This window comes from Littorina saxatilis, linkage group LG10 (assembly GCF_037325665.1).
Source record: "Littorina saxatilis isolate snail1 linkage group LG10, US_GU_Lsax_2.0, whole genome shotgun sequence".
NCBI classification, from domain to species: Eukaryota; Metazoa; Mollusca; class Gastropoda; order Littorinimorpha; family Littorinidae; genus Littorina; species Littorina saxatilis.
The window spans coordinates 18,810,694-18,825,439 of NC_090254.1; the positions used below are offsets into that span (position 1 = coordinate 18,810,694).

General features: G+C 39.6%; 1 protein-coding gene across 1 annotated transcript; it reads right to left on the reverse strand.

Annotated features, from left to right (window-relative positions):
• Window positions 1–5,002: 5,002 nt before the first annotated feature.
• Window positions 5,003–13,950, reverse strand: LOC138978339 (hexokinase-like; the record flags this gene model as incomplete). The annotated part of the gene is given in 8 exon segments (XM_070351053.1): window positions 5,003–6,015; window positions 6,982–7,118; window positions 7,279–7,418; window positions 8,353–8,511; window positions 9,746–9,858; window positions 12,471–12,611; window positions 13,136–13,366; window positions 13,808–13,950. Coding segments are annotated over 8 exon segments (1,133 nt in total), but the record flags the coding sequence as incomplete, so codon positions are not given.
• Window positions 13,951–14,746: the final 796 nt, after the last annotated feature.

The following is a 14,746-nucleotide window of genomic DNA, read 5'->3' on the forward strand; positions in this document are numbered from 1 at the left end:
TTGTATTAAGCATATCAAAATTTCGCGTTACCATATTTGGCGTTTTGTTCATAAATTAATTTGCATAACAGTTGTGTGCCTTTTAAGATACTTTTCTTATTTTTCATCAATAGTATTGCCATTTATCTACTTTATGTCAAAAGGGCATAACAATAGAGCAATTAGAAGCTTCACAACAAAAATAAACGAAAATACACCCTCCGCCAACCAGTACAGGGGCCTTACGTGTCGTTTGGAGTACGGATGTGCTCGTGTTGCATTGGTACCGACCGAGCTATCTCCCTGCTCCTACATACTGTGTTGCATCAAAGAACAAGAACAACCTGTAATCACTACTCTTTGCATATCAAAGTGAACACTTGTTTAAATACTGTTATGTTCCAAATATTAAACATTAACTATTTATGTTATGAAATGAACATTTCCAGATTTTAAACAGCATCTTCGCCTTCTGAACATGTCGATGCATCAGAGCCACAACCATGTATCTCCAAAATGGACGTTCTTAGAAATCTGTGCTTGAAGTTTTGATGCTAAGGAAAAAAATGTACTTTAATGTAAAAGTTCGCAAAAATCATGGAAAGCAAGCAAAATACTGTTTTGTTTTATTTGTAAGCTCCTTGAAAATAAAAGATAATCATGCCAAAAAATTAAAATAAAAACAATAAAGGGATCTTCCGTGTAGAATTGTACTGAAAACCCGATCAAAAGTTGAGCCAAAACCGTGCACAGCAACCTACACTATTGTGGCCTGTATCCCGCGAAACAAATCAGGGGGCTTCCACAGGCCACAACCAGCTATCTTTTTAATAGCTGTTTGTGGCCCGGAGGAATGGTCTGATACATTCTGATAGAGCTTGCCATGGGCCATAACCATGTAAATATCAGATGCATGTTTGTGGCAGCGAGTAGAAAGGGACTTATTGTACAGTAATCAGAGTCACAACCACCTATCCAAAGTTTAGCGTGTTGTGGCATGCAACATTTTCTTAACATTTGACAGGAAGGAAGTTCTGCAACCATGTACCTCTGATAGGTTTGTAAAAAAAATAGTGCGAAAAAAGTTTTTAAAAAAGAAGAAAATGTTTCACATAGGAGATACAACACGAAAGGATAAACAAAACTATAATTAGAGAGCCAGGATGGAGGGTAATTTTTTTGTGGTAGAACTTATGGGAAACGAAATTGTTTTGTCTTACCTTTTTCTTAAACCGACAGGAAATCTTTCTGGCATTCCACCATGAAAATTACAATAAAGTCATACACACAGCAATGTTTTCTCACTTCACTGTCAGTGTTTCGTTGCACTGTGATTATACATTGTTCACAACTAAACAGCAACATTGTTGACAATTTATATCACACAGATGGGAATCTTTGTTTGTTTTCCGATTTTAAGTAATTGTCTTGCTCTTTTCTAGGCATGTTCAGTCTTCACATGAAAAGCATGAATGACAACGAGTCACCTGATCACATTCTCTGAACTCAAGGTGGAACTTTTTCTCGAAACAGTCAATGGTAGCATCCTTATGTATATAATGTTTGCGTCCCGTACACGTAATGATGGTAGTTACAGCGATGACGATGATGACGATGACGATGATGATGATGATGATGATAACGACAGCGATTACATGGATCAATCAGCAAGCTTCTGAGTATAACGAAAACCGCCTTAGTCTTCATCTGTGTCTGTATCTTCTGTGGCATCAGGCTCAGCCAAACGGTCAGGGGCTGAGTTCTCACTGGGCAGTTTGTGATAGAAGTTGTGGTGCTGCTCGGGCACAATGCCGAGACGACAAAGGTCCAGGAGATCCGCCTTCTTTGCTGACGACACTGGCTGCCGCCTGCTATAGCGGGCAGACAGATGTTCTGGTGGTGCTGGCTGCCGCCTACGCCGTCCAGTGGACCCCCTTGTCTTCAGCAGGTTGAATGGATCCCCTGGCGTATACTTGAAAAACAAGGTGTCAGTTTCTCCCTTGCCATAACGGATCCACTTTATCTTTGTCCATAATATGCGAGTACCAGAAATATCTGTTTTTGTATTTCTCATAGACGAGGAAGCCAGCATTTTAAAGTCTTGTATGTCCGAATGCTTGATAGGGACCACTGTGTATGGCGCTGATGGTCTTGCCATTTGCAACACAGTGTTCCACTGGTCAGGAATGTGAATAGTGACGTTCTTTTTTGCTCTCTCAATGCAGGCATGCATTGAATCACACTCCATGTGAGTGTGCCCAGACTCCAGAAATGTCTGGTCTATTGTTTCAATGTTTGGTAACTTTTGAGCAACATACTGCAGTGCAGCAGCAGCATACTGGTTCCGGTTTTGTCCAGAGCAGGTGTCTGAGTATAGCACCACATGCGTAATGTTGGGAGGAAGGGCTTTTAAGTGAAGAAGAAGACAAGTGCCAATCTCGCAGGCCCCTTTCTTCCCTTCAGTCTCATTCCACACGTAGCATTCTGCTTGCTTGTCTGCGAGGGAGAATACAGTCAAATTATACACTGCCAGCTTCCTTTTGTAATGAGTTTGACTCACCAATGAGCAGGGTGTACTAAGGACGGCTTCTAAATCGAAAGTTGCCACATGGAGGTTTGGGTTTTCTTTGGCCATTTGCTTGTCCTTTGCTTTCTCCGCTCTTAACTCCTGTTTTCTTTCCTGGTGTGCCAAATATTCTTGCTCTAGCTCTTCTGTCAATGTGTGCTTTCGTTTTTCCTCGTGGTATTTGTGGCAAAGCAGGCACTGATCTTTCTTTGGCACGTGGAATGAAAGGTTGAACTCTCTGTTGAAAATGTCCCTATACATGCTATTTGAAACTGGTTGGATGTTTTGCTCGTTCATGGCTGCTTCATACAATTGATACATTCTATTTATGTTGAGGGTACTGTCTAAAAATCTGCGGTTACCGCTGTGACCTTTTCTACTGTAGTGGGACTCTAAGGCTGGAAACGAGCTGATGTGTTGGTTTACTCTAGCCCTGTCTTCTTCTGAAGTTTTATTTGCTGGGATGTGTTTTCCGCGACCATCCTCGCCGCAGAAAGTACCATCATGGGGATGGCGTACGGCGTGGTCTACATATGCTTGCCCCACACACAATGTGGCAAGAAAAAATTGCTTGCACACTTGTACACGATCTCCTTCGACAGTCAGAAGATATTGTCTTGCAATCTGTCTCCTTTTTGTCTTTGGCTGCATTGTGTCCTGGTCCAAGATGGTGAGTGTTGGTTTTTGCTCAACATGTCGACAAATAAAGTATTTTTGTCTATCATAGCTTTTCAATCCATAAAATGTGTCGAATACCTGCTGTTGTTGCTGTTTGTTGACCTTGTCACTACAGTTGTGTTGGCATTTACTGCAGTCTACAGTTTTAATCTTTTTTGATTGTGCCAACTTTCCTCTACTGGTGAGATATTCTGTACCGCTTAGTTTTGCAGTTTTTCTGACGTTTTTCTTCCATTTTTCAGGTTTAGCTACTCTTTTTTGCCAAGCTTTTTTTGCGGTGTGTTGTAGACAGGAAGATTGTTCTGGTCATCATTTGGATCAGTGGAAGTTGGTTCAGGCGTCTGGCAGCGTGGCGGTGTCTGAACATGACCATCGTCTCCCTGCTCAGATGGGGGCTGCGCAACGTGTTCGTCATGACATTCTTCCATTTCTGTTGTGGAGGTATGGTTGTCTTGGTGGGAAGACGTTGTTGTCCCAAAGACAGTGTACACAGATCTCCTTGCGGCCAAACAACCATCATAGTGTTGTGGGACACCAGGTGGTGTCAGCAGGGCCAGATAGATTGGGTTGAATGCGTCACCTTGACAGCCTGGTAGAGTGGGCGTGATGTTGATCACCGCTGCAGATGTTCTGCTTATGAATATTTTCACCCGCCGCTTGGTGAAGTTCGATAGGGCGAGAGGCATGACATCATTTGCACAGTTGTCCCATACGCCGTGAGAACGCAAGGCAGTGACAGCATTTCTCGCTGTCTCTGTACTTTCCAGGAAAAAACCTTCATAGTGAGTCAAGTTTTCTAATATGTGGTCACATAAGGCCTGCCTCAACGCACTATCGTCGTGGGTGGTCACGTGTAAAGATGCCGCTTTAAAAAAACAATTTCCATCAGCATAGACTGGTTCCCTTGTCATTGCGTTGGCATGCAGCCGACCGTCGAGTCTTTTATTGTGGAGACGAATGGCCAGCTGGTATAATGTTTCGTTGTTTCGGCTAGCACTGAGCGCTGCTTCAAGTTCACCATCTGCCCACAAGAGTAATCACAGTGTCCAATCAGTTTTGTTTCATCTTGCATAATTATGCAGTATTAAAAGTAAAAGGAAATGATTGAATGCCACTATTGACAGTCACTGTAATCACGTATTTATGTGCAGGTAACACACATTTGAATATTTTCAGAGAAACTGAAAAAAAGCCCCAACAAGTTGCAAAACATTGGTTTCTACCATGTAAAAAATCAATTGATCTTCAATTAACAAACACCAGAACGAAATAACATGAACACAGGCAGAGGAACACATTGTCTTCGGTACTGAGTATCATACAAACCTAGTCAACATACTCCCATCCCTCGTCAGTTGCGCGCGTGCGTGCTACGTGCATGTGTGTGTGTGTGTGTGTGTGAGACTTACCACCTGCAGCTGATTCTGAAATGGTATCTTCATTCTGACTTTGCGGTGATCCAAGTAAGACACTGTCAGAGTCAACAGATGCTGCGACTGATTCTGGCCAGTCTGGCCAGTCTGACCAGTCTGACCAGTCGTCTTGATCCATAGCCCGTTAATGCTGCAAGAAAAATAATGTATTTTGTTAATTCATTTTGTAGGTGAAGCGAGGGAGCAAAAGAAACCGGTCCATTAACGCTTTTTAAACAATGGAATAGCATTCAACAAAGCTTTACACTCAACAAAAAGAGAGAGAGAGAGAGAGAGAGAGAGAGAGAGAGAGAGAGAGAGAGAGAGAGAGAGAGAGAGAGAGAGAGAGAGAGAGAGAGAGAGAGAGAGAAAATACATAAGATACATTTTAAGAGAAGGCAAAAGACATAAAGATAACACATTGGATGTCATTTATTTATTTGTTTATTAATCACACGTTTTGTTCTCTCCATTTTGATAAAAAGTTTTTATCTATTTAGTAAATTGTTAACCAATCATACATTTTGTTATTTAATTATCTGAAAATTAAAAGAATAAATCACTTACCAAGCTACCGCTATGTACAATTGCAAATTGTGGAGCACTGGAGGTGGCTGCTGTTTGTCGCGAGTAAAGCATCCAAATGAAAAGCAAACGTCCCAGTGCAGAAGAGAAATTAAACTAGCAGATAATAGAACGTGAGAAAGGGTATCATTAGAGCCACCAGGTGCGGGGTTGTTGAGATAAAAAGTCCCGTTGGGCACCGAGACTTCCCAGGCCACAGTCGTGGTGCTGACAGCTGATTTATTCTTCCCTGAGAAAGGGCCCCCACTCCCAGCCCTCCTCCCGGGGAACAACCATGTTACTAGATAATGCTGCACTCTGGCATAGGGAGAATCACTATCAACTAGACTTCCCCCCAAACCACAATCTGTCAAGACAGAGGTAATTGGGTAGTGGCCTGTTTATATCTGGTTCTCTCTTCCTTTTCCAACAAGCCACACAAGGACTGTGCAGTATACATGGTTGTTGCTTGTAGATTGTGAGTGTTTCAGCCCAGTGCAACAACCATTTTTCCATCATAACCTTTGAAATATTTTACTTATCGAAATTAGGCATTTGTGATATCAATCTTGATGAAGCAAACTTTAAACCTGTGCAAAATAAAAATCCAAAATGTTGTGATACATGGTTGTGGCTCTGATGCATCGATGTGCTTAATTGTCAACAACACAACCACCGATATTACCATCCGGAAAATTGTTTGTGTTTGCCGACTGTCTCAGCATATCTTCCCATGAAATCTACACCTCATTTTGCTACTGCTGCTAGGAGGGCCGCGCCTCTTCCACTTTCGTTTGGAAATGGCTTGATGTTGACCTGAAAAACAGTGTCAAATACCTTACATTTGATAACACAACAAAAACATGTCAAAAGGAAAGCAAGAAATGTGTGTTAGCTAATGTCTTTAAAAGCTACACGCTGTTATATCTAATTGAATCTTGTTTATAAATAAGTTAATGTGTTATTGGTATATATCCTTCAAAAAAGTTAAGGACCACTTTTTTCCACTTTTTTAAACGCATGCCATACAGAAATGACAAGGTTAAATGATTGATTTTTTTCTGTATTGTTTTATTGAAGAAAAGAGGACTGTCTCCAGAAAATGTCACGTCAAACATGCCAGCGTGGTGACTGTAGGCCGACCATAACATTGTCGTAACTTTACTCTGCCAATTGCTTGAAGTCGTTCCTTCAGTCCGATGATGCAACACTCTGAAGTACTTTCCTGGCAGAAACAACATCTTGTTCCCATTAAAGTGCCCTTGCCTTATCCAAGTTGTTCCGTTTTCGTGATAGGGGCATGTTGTTTCATTGCATTATTTTGTCAGTGTGTAATTTTAAAGAAAACCTCATTTTTTCTGCCTGCCAAACACGTTCATAGAGCAAGACTAACTGCCCTTTTCTTAATTTACAAAATCACTTTTCAATCAAATTGTCAAACCCTTGATTTTTGGCGAATATTTTAAAGATTGTGAACATTTCATGACCGGTCCTTAACTTTTTTGGAAGACTATATTTTACGTTTGAAGTATTATCAATGAGACTGCACATTTATTTTTTTTCTTTGAAAGAAACAAGAAAACAATAATGTAGGATATGTAATCGTTGTAACAAATTCATCTTTTTGTGAGGGGGGGGGGGGGGTAAACAAGCTGAGAGGGGTGTGCTTTTGTGAACTAACATCTGCGATTCGCTGTTTATCAAGGAATTCTTCATAGGTTAAAAGCCAGTACAAAACAATGAAAATAACAAGATTGTTGAGACGGAGAGGCGTTTTCTTACCTTAAATCCTTCACCCACAAGTTCAATCGTCTTCTCGCTTAAAAGCTGGTGGAATCGAGGATGAGCTTTGTAAAGAGATTTGTCAATAGCAATTGTGATCTCAGGCTGCTCCACATGCTGCACTAGAGCTGCAACAACTGAAACAAAACAATCACAAAATAGTTTAAGGCAACAAATGTATTGTGTGTGGTGAACATACTATTGTTGGCACCTGTAAGACGACAGGAATAATTCACTTGCAGTTATCCGTGCATTTACACGGTTTGGACTTTGGTTTGGTTTGTAGCAGTGGCTTACCTGTGGCAGCTAAGTGAGCTGCACGTTCTGTGATGATCCTGCAAACACACTGGACAGTCGCACAGTCTTCATCCGTGAAGCTTTCAACTTCTAACATCCTGAGCACAAATTCTGTGTTTTCGAAATTGCCTTCTGTGTCCCTGAAACATCACACAAATCAGTACAATGCGCGTGAAATGTCAACAGCTTAAGGAAGGTAAGAAGAGGTATGCGAAACAAACAACATGTCAAGAAGAAGAAGAAGAACAACAACAACAACAACAACAACAAGAACAAGAAGAAGAAGAATAAAGCGTAAATTGTTGCATATGAGGAAGGAGACAGTTTTGATGACAATGAAATCAAGCAACAGAAGAAAATATGCAATACAGATAAAACAACAGTTTATGTGGTAGTCACACCGAGTTGCTTTGGTTGTTTGTTTTTTTTAATTAGTTTTTTTACGTGCAATCAATATCACACATGTACATTAGTACCTTAAAATAAGAAATGTAGTAATCAAGTGACTCTTCTACCTGTCATATATACTTTTTCAAAAACCTTGTGACCCTCCACCACGGCATGAGTCGCATGTCACCTTTGCATGATTTTCATATTTTTACATTTTCCTAAAGAGTTTTGTATGCTCTATCCAGTGGTGAAAACCGTTTTAGAAAAGAGCGAAAACTGTTTGAGTTATAAGCCTGTGACTAAGGTGACCCTCACACTGTTACCAGACACTCCCCGGACTTATATTTAGCCTAACGCAGAACCGCGCGAGGTGACATGCGACTCATTTCGTGGTGGAGGGTCCCATATACTCGCCCTTTACAGAAACTAAAATAATGCATTGGCATCAACTAAACTACTAATTTTCATTTGTAAGCCACCACACTTTTTTTTGTTAAACAGTAATAAACACAATGTGTCTTTTCATGAGTTGTCTGAGAATTTAACACATGCAAGACAGGGCAAACTCAAGTGATATTTAAGAAAATAACAACGGTGAATTACAAGTGGTATTATAATATTTGTGTTCGGCATGGAAAGGAAAACATCAATTAAAAGTCAGAAAAAAACAACTATTGTTATTACCTTTCAACTAATGGCATGAAACTAGTTTTGAAGGAATCAGCCAGATAGAGGGCACTCTCGCGGCCAACATACTTAAAGAGCAGCCTTTCCTGTGTCAGTTTCACCAGCACCAGTCTGACGAGTTCCCCTATGTACACCATGCTCACCATCTTCTCCATGCTGTAATCAATAGATACATCATTTGATAAATACACTTTCTGCCCTGATCAAGTGCATTAATTTCAACTGCCTCTAATCAATCGAAAACGGTCACCTTATATCTGCCTTCTTAGTTAATCTTTAAGAACACTACTTGACAAGCAATTATTCTTACAACGTTGCAAGAATAATTAGAGCATAAAACAAAACCGCCTGCTGAATCTTGTGCAGAAACCATCGCAAATATATAGGCATGAGACTTGCACGTTTAGCCAACCTGACCTAAAGACAGAAGTAAACGAAAACAAGTCGCGTAAGGCAAAAATACAACATTTAGTCAAGCTGTCGAACTCACAGAATGAAACTGAACGCAATGCAATTTTTCAGCAAGACCGTATACTCGTAGCATCGTCAGTCCACCGCTTATGGCAAAGGCAGTGAAATTGACAAGAAGAGCGGGGTAGTAGTTGCGCTGAGAAGGATAGCACGCTTTTCTGTACCTCTCTTCGTTTTAACTTTCTGAGCGTGTTTTTAATCCAAACATATCATATCTATATGTTTTTTGAATCAGGAACCGACAAGGAATAAGATGAAAGTGTTTTTAAATCGATTTCGAAAGAAAATAATTTTGATAATAATTTTTATATGTTTAATTTTCAGAGCTTGTTTTTAATCCAAATATAACATATTTATATGTTTTTGGAATTAGAAAATGATGAAGACTAAGATGAACGTACATTTGGATCGTTCTATAAAAAATTTTTTTTTTTTACAATTTTCAGATTTTTATTGACCAAAGTCATCAATTAATTTTTAAACCACCAAGCTGAAATGCAATAGCGAAGTCCGGCCTTTGTCGAAGATTGCTTGGCCAAACTTTCAATCAATTTGATTGAAAAATGAGGGTGTGACAGTGCCGCCTAAACTTTTACAAAAAGCCAGATATGACGTCATCAAAGGTATTTATCGAAAAAAAGAAAACACGTCCGGGGATATCATTCCCAGGAACTCTCATGTAAAATTTCATAAAGATCGGTCCAGTAGTTTGGTCTGAATCGCTCTACACACACACACGCACAGACAGACACACACACACACATACACCACGACCCTCGTCTCGATTCCCCCTCTATGTTAAAACATTTAGTTAAAACTTGACTAAATGTAAAAAGAACACTCAAACAAATTATAAACAACAACAAAAGGCAACACAACGAGAAAGAAAGTTACAAAGGAATGAAAAAAAGGCACTTACATCTGCTCTCCGCTGTTCATAGAACTGTTGTCAAGTTCTCTGTCAAAGTCAGTCCGGTAAACGTCAAGAGAACCGCGATCCCCAAAGGATCCACATTCTGTTGTAGTGTACATCTGCAATCGCAAGACTTCTCTTGAGTTATAACCTAGCATTTGAGTCATCCAAAATGATTGCTTTAAATGCAAAACTAATATGTTGGTTATTTGAATAATAAGCCATACTAACAGTAATGTTATATAATTATCCAGTAGTTGTCAGTAAATGTCATTAACTTTAATGTTGTTATAAGAAGATGTACTAATTAGTTGGCAAATTGTCTCATTTGCATCATTATGCTCTTTATTCAAACATAATTATGACAGTGACACGACATCACACGCGGTTGACAGGTACCTTAGTCAGAATGGTGTATTATCAAAAATAGGCAAGGTTTCACATGGACTCTCATTCTCGTAATACATATTTAAGTACGTGGTTTTTTTTCTTCTGACATAAAATAAGTGAGTACTTACTCAATCACGACCCATACAAACCTGTCGGGTTTGTATGTGTCGTGACTGAGTAAGTACTCACTCTTTCACAACCCATACTATAACCCGACAAAAGTATTTCCGAACAGTGTCTGCTCCCTCAAGGGCAGATACCAGCTTGAATTTTTCAAGTGCATGATTTGATATTGGCTTTTGTTGTTGTTAGTGTTGTTAATGTTGTTGTTGTTGTTGTTGTTGTTGTTGTTGTTGTTGTTTTTGTTGTCTTTGGCGTTCTTGTTTTTCCTGATGAAGCTTCCAGAAGCGAAAATTCGTTATCGTCTTGTGTCGTCTTTGTATCGGTGAGTACAGTAATCCTTTGTTTTTTAACTTTGTTCATCTTACCACAGTCGACACTTCGTTATTTAGATTCTGTTGTTGTTGTTGTTGTTGCTGTTATTCTCGATGTTGTTGTTTAGTTGTATATATATGTCACAGTGGAAATGAGAATCCAGTGAGATTCCGAATCGCACTAGTGGAGATTGGAATTCCAGTTTGCACTAGGGCAAACTAGAATTCTCATCTCCACTGGATATTTGTTAGTGAAGATTGGAATTCCAGTTTGCCCTAGTGCAAACGGGAATCCAGTTTCAGTGGAGATAGGAATTCCAGTTTTCACTAGGGGAAATAGGAATTGGGGGAAATAATGTGTTCAAAGGTTTATAATTGTTGTTAAAACCATTTCATCTTGAGTCACTCGTGACTTTAAGGCTTACTCATTTCAGGTATTGAAATGCAGAAATAAAAATAAATATTATTGAATTGATATAATCGAACAACACAGAGTAATTGCGCACAGTAAGTTTTTATTATCAATATCATTAAATCATATCACAAAGTTAAAAGTTTATAATATAAGATGAAGCATGAGATAAAGAGAGAGAGAGAGATAAAGAGAGAGAGAGAGAGAGAGAGAGAGAGAGAGAGAGAGAGAGAGAGAGAGAGAGAGAGAGAGAGAGAGAGAGAGAGAGAGAGAGAGAGAGAGAGAGAGAGAGAGAGAGAGAGAGAGAGAGAGAGAGAGAGAGAGATGGCCATCAGAGCCGACAGTATTATTGTATTGTATTGTATTGTATTGTAAAACCATGACTACTGAACGTTCACTCAGTCGTCTATCTGTCTGGCCTTCTCACTTCTTTCGTGAACTCTTAGTCCTAAAGAAAAAGTGAACACTAGTCTTCTCTGCTCAATTAGAAATTTTGACTTGCTGCAGTTTGTTTTCTACTAAACTGACTCAGAGAGTGGATCATGGAACAAAAGGAGAAATGTTATATTCTTTTAGAGCAGCATCTTGAATCTTTGGATTAAAAAAAAAAGATGCATTTTGTATAACTCAAGAAAAGTACAAGATTGAAGCGTGTCTGCATTCTAGCCCCGGACAAAAATCCCATTATGGTTTTACAATACAATACAATAATACTGTCGGCTCTGATCTCTCTCTCTCTCTCTCTCTCTCTCTCTCTCTCTCTCTCTCTCTCTCTCTCTCTCTCTCTCTCTCTCTCTCTCTCTCTCTCTCTCTCTCTCTCTCTCTCTCTCTCTCTCTCTCTCTCTCTCTCTCTCTCTCTCTCTCTCTCTCTCTCTCTCTCTCTCTCTCTCTCTCTCTCTCTCTCTCTTTATCTCATGCTTCATCTTATATAAACTTTTAACTTTGTGATATGATTTAATGATATTGATAATAAAAATGTATTGTGCGCAATTACTCTGTGTTGTTCGATTATATCAATTCAATAATATTTATTTTTATTTCTGCATTTCAATACCTGAAATGAGTAAGCCTTAAAGTCATGAGTGACTCAAGATGAAATGGTTTTAACAACAATTATAAACCTTTGAACACATTATTTCTCCCAATTCCTATTTCCCCTAGTGAAAACTGGAATTCCCATTTCCACTGAAACTGGATTCCCGTTTGCACTAGGGCAAACTGGAATTCCAATCTTCACTAACACATATCCAGTGGAGATGAGAATTCTAGTTTGCCCTAGTGCAAACTGGAATTCCAATCTCCACTAGTGCGATTCGGAATCTCACTGGATTCTCATTTCCACTGTGACATATACATGTACATTAACAGGTTTATCAAGCTAAAAAGGGGTTAAGAAGTAAATATGGTGGCATTAGACTTAGTAAAAGGACTTTGAAAAATTAACTACGCTCATTGATACAGGGTAATCATTGCTTGCAATGGTTTGGAATCTCACCTTGTTCTCGTATTGCACAAAGCAAGCGTTAAATCCATCTCCCAGAACTAACGCGATCTTACTGTTGGTATCCTGATGAGCAGTCGACACGAGCATATCGACGGCATCGTTAATAATCGCCTTGATCTCCAAGTTGCAAATCTGATAATCAAAAACACACACAATATACACCAATGAGACTAAAAAGTGCACTGGGGTTTGTCTTTAACTCTAAGTTGTTAGACTGTATCTAACATAATACGTACAGTAACTCAAAATGTGCATCCACTCATGTGGAAACTGTCAATTAAGTAACACTCGCAACTTACGTAAACACAAACATATATGACCTTGTATTAAAATACTGCTTGCTTTGTATAAGTTAAAAAAATATGAGAGAGAGAGAGAGAGAGAGAGAAATAGAGAGAAAGAGAAATAGAGAGAGAGAAATAGAGAGAGAGAGACAGCGAGAGAGAGAGAGACAGCGAGAGAGAGAGAGAGAGCGAGAGAGAGAGAGAGAGAGAGAGAGAGAGAGAGAGAGCGAGAGAGAGAGAGAGAGAGATAGAGAGACAGAGAGAGACACAGAGAGAGATAGAGAGATAGAGAGAAATAGAGAGAGAGAGAGAGAGAGAGAGAGCAAGCAAGAACACATTGATGTGCGAGTGAGAAGTTGCAGTTATCATTACCGCGTTGTTCCTTAAGGCTTCTTGAAGTATATCGTCCATATTCCTTCCCACTAAGTCCTTGCAGCTAAATCCTTTGGTCCATTTTGTGAGTTGGACTTTGGTGAGATGATGCCCGTTATCCTGAGCATGTTCACATGGAAACGAGACGACACAACCGAGGGGCATTCTTTGACTACTCAGCTTGTGAGTATCCACAAAATTGCTGATACTGTTTGCAATAAACTTCAGAAGCTGAAACAGAAATATTGTCCCCTTCCAAGTAACGTGAATAAAAAGATTCGTTTCTGTATATACCTTGAACTACTCATGTCTTGAAATGAGTATATCCGCGAGTTGTCGGTGACTAGCTAAAGGTAAAGTGTTCTACTAATTTGTAGTAATGTTACAATTACATATAGGATAGTTTTGCAATCATTACTATTACAGCATAACTTGAGCGTTGGCATTGCACTCTTGTCCTCATTACACATAAGAACAGAGAAGGGAAACACGTGAAGGAAGCACAACAACGAAAACAACAACAACAGCCAATAACAAGCAAACACCACCCTGACAGAAACACAATCTGTGTGTACATACAACACCAACAACAAACAACTATACAAAAACACCCACTAACAAGCAAACCAGTAAACAAACAAACAAACAATCTCCATTATTTCGAAGAATTACTTGTTCGCCTGTGACCTGTCTGACTTCTGTTGGTATTTTGTATGTCTGAGCCTGACTACAGTCGACGTTTTCACCCTGCATGTTGAACAGCACGACTTTCAGCGTGATGCTGCCAAGGACAACCACAAGGCAATATCCCGTTTCTGCAAGGTTATAAACACGTTTTGTATTACAAGTGTATTAATTGTGCTTTTCTAGTCAACTAAATCATATATATAGCGCATTTGCTTGCACGAAGTTATTAAACTATCAAGAACAGAAGTACCTTCAATTCGAACAGCCTACGTGACCCAAAAAACATTCGCCATGCACCACCATTTGTTTCCACAAAAAGGCAATCTTATTCCAACAGTCCTAGGAGAACGAGGTGTGACATGAAAATCAGTCCTATGAGAACGGGGTGTGACTTGGAAATCACACACACACACACACACACACACACACACACACACACCTAAAGTGTGGATGGTTACCTAAGAGGCGGCACTGGGTGTAGTGCCTTTCTAGTGCACTTGCACTACAACAGCACTGGGTGCAGTACTCGCTCCGGCATCGAAGAATTTTGCACTAAAAAATGCACAAAATTTGACCTATTTCGTCGCCTATAGAGGACGGAAAGAATGTCATTTTGAACATTGTTATGACATTCTTTCCGTCAAAAAAGTCAATTTAACGGTGTCAATTTAACCATAAGGCAACCATCCACACGTGTGGACGGAAAGAATGTCATTTTGAACATTGTTATGACATTCTTTCCGTCAAAAAAGTCAATTTAACGGTGTTAAATGAAGCGACCATCCACACAATTAGGTTGCCATCCAGAGTTTAGGTTGCCATCCACGTGTGGATGGTTGCCTTATGGTGATTTAGGCAACCAAACCTGTGGAAACATGGGTACACACATACACACACACACACACACACACACACACACACTCA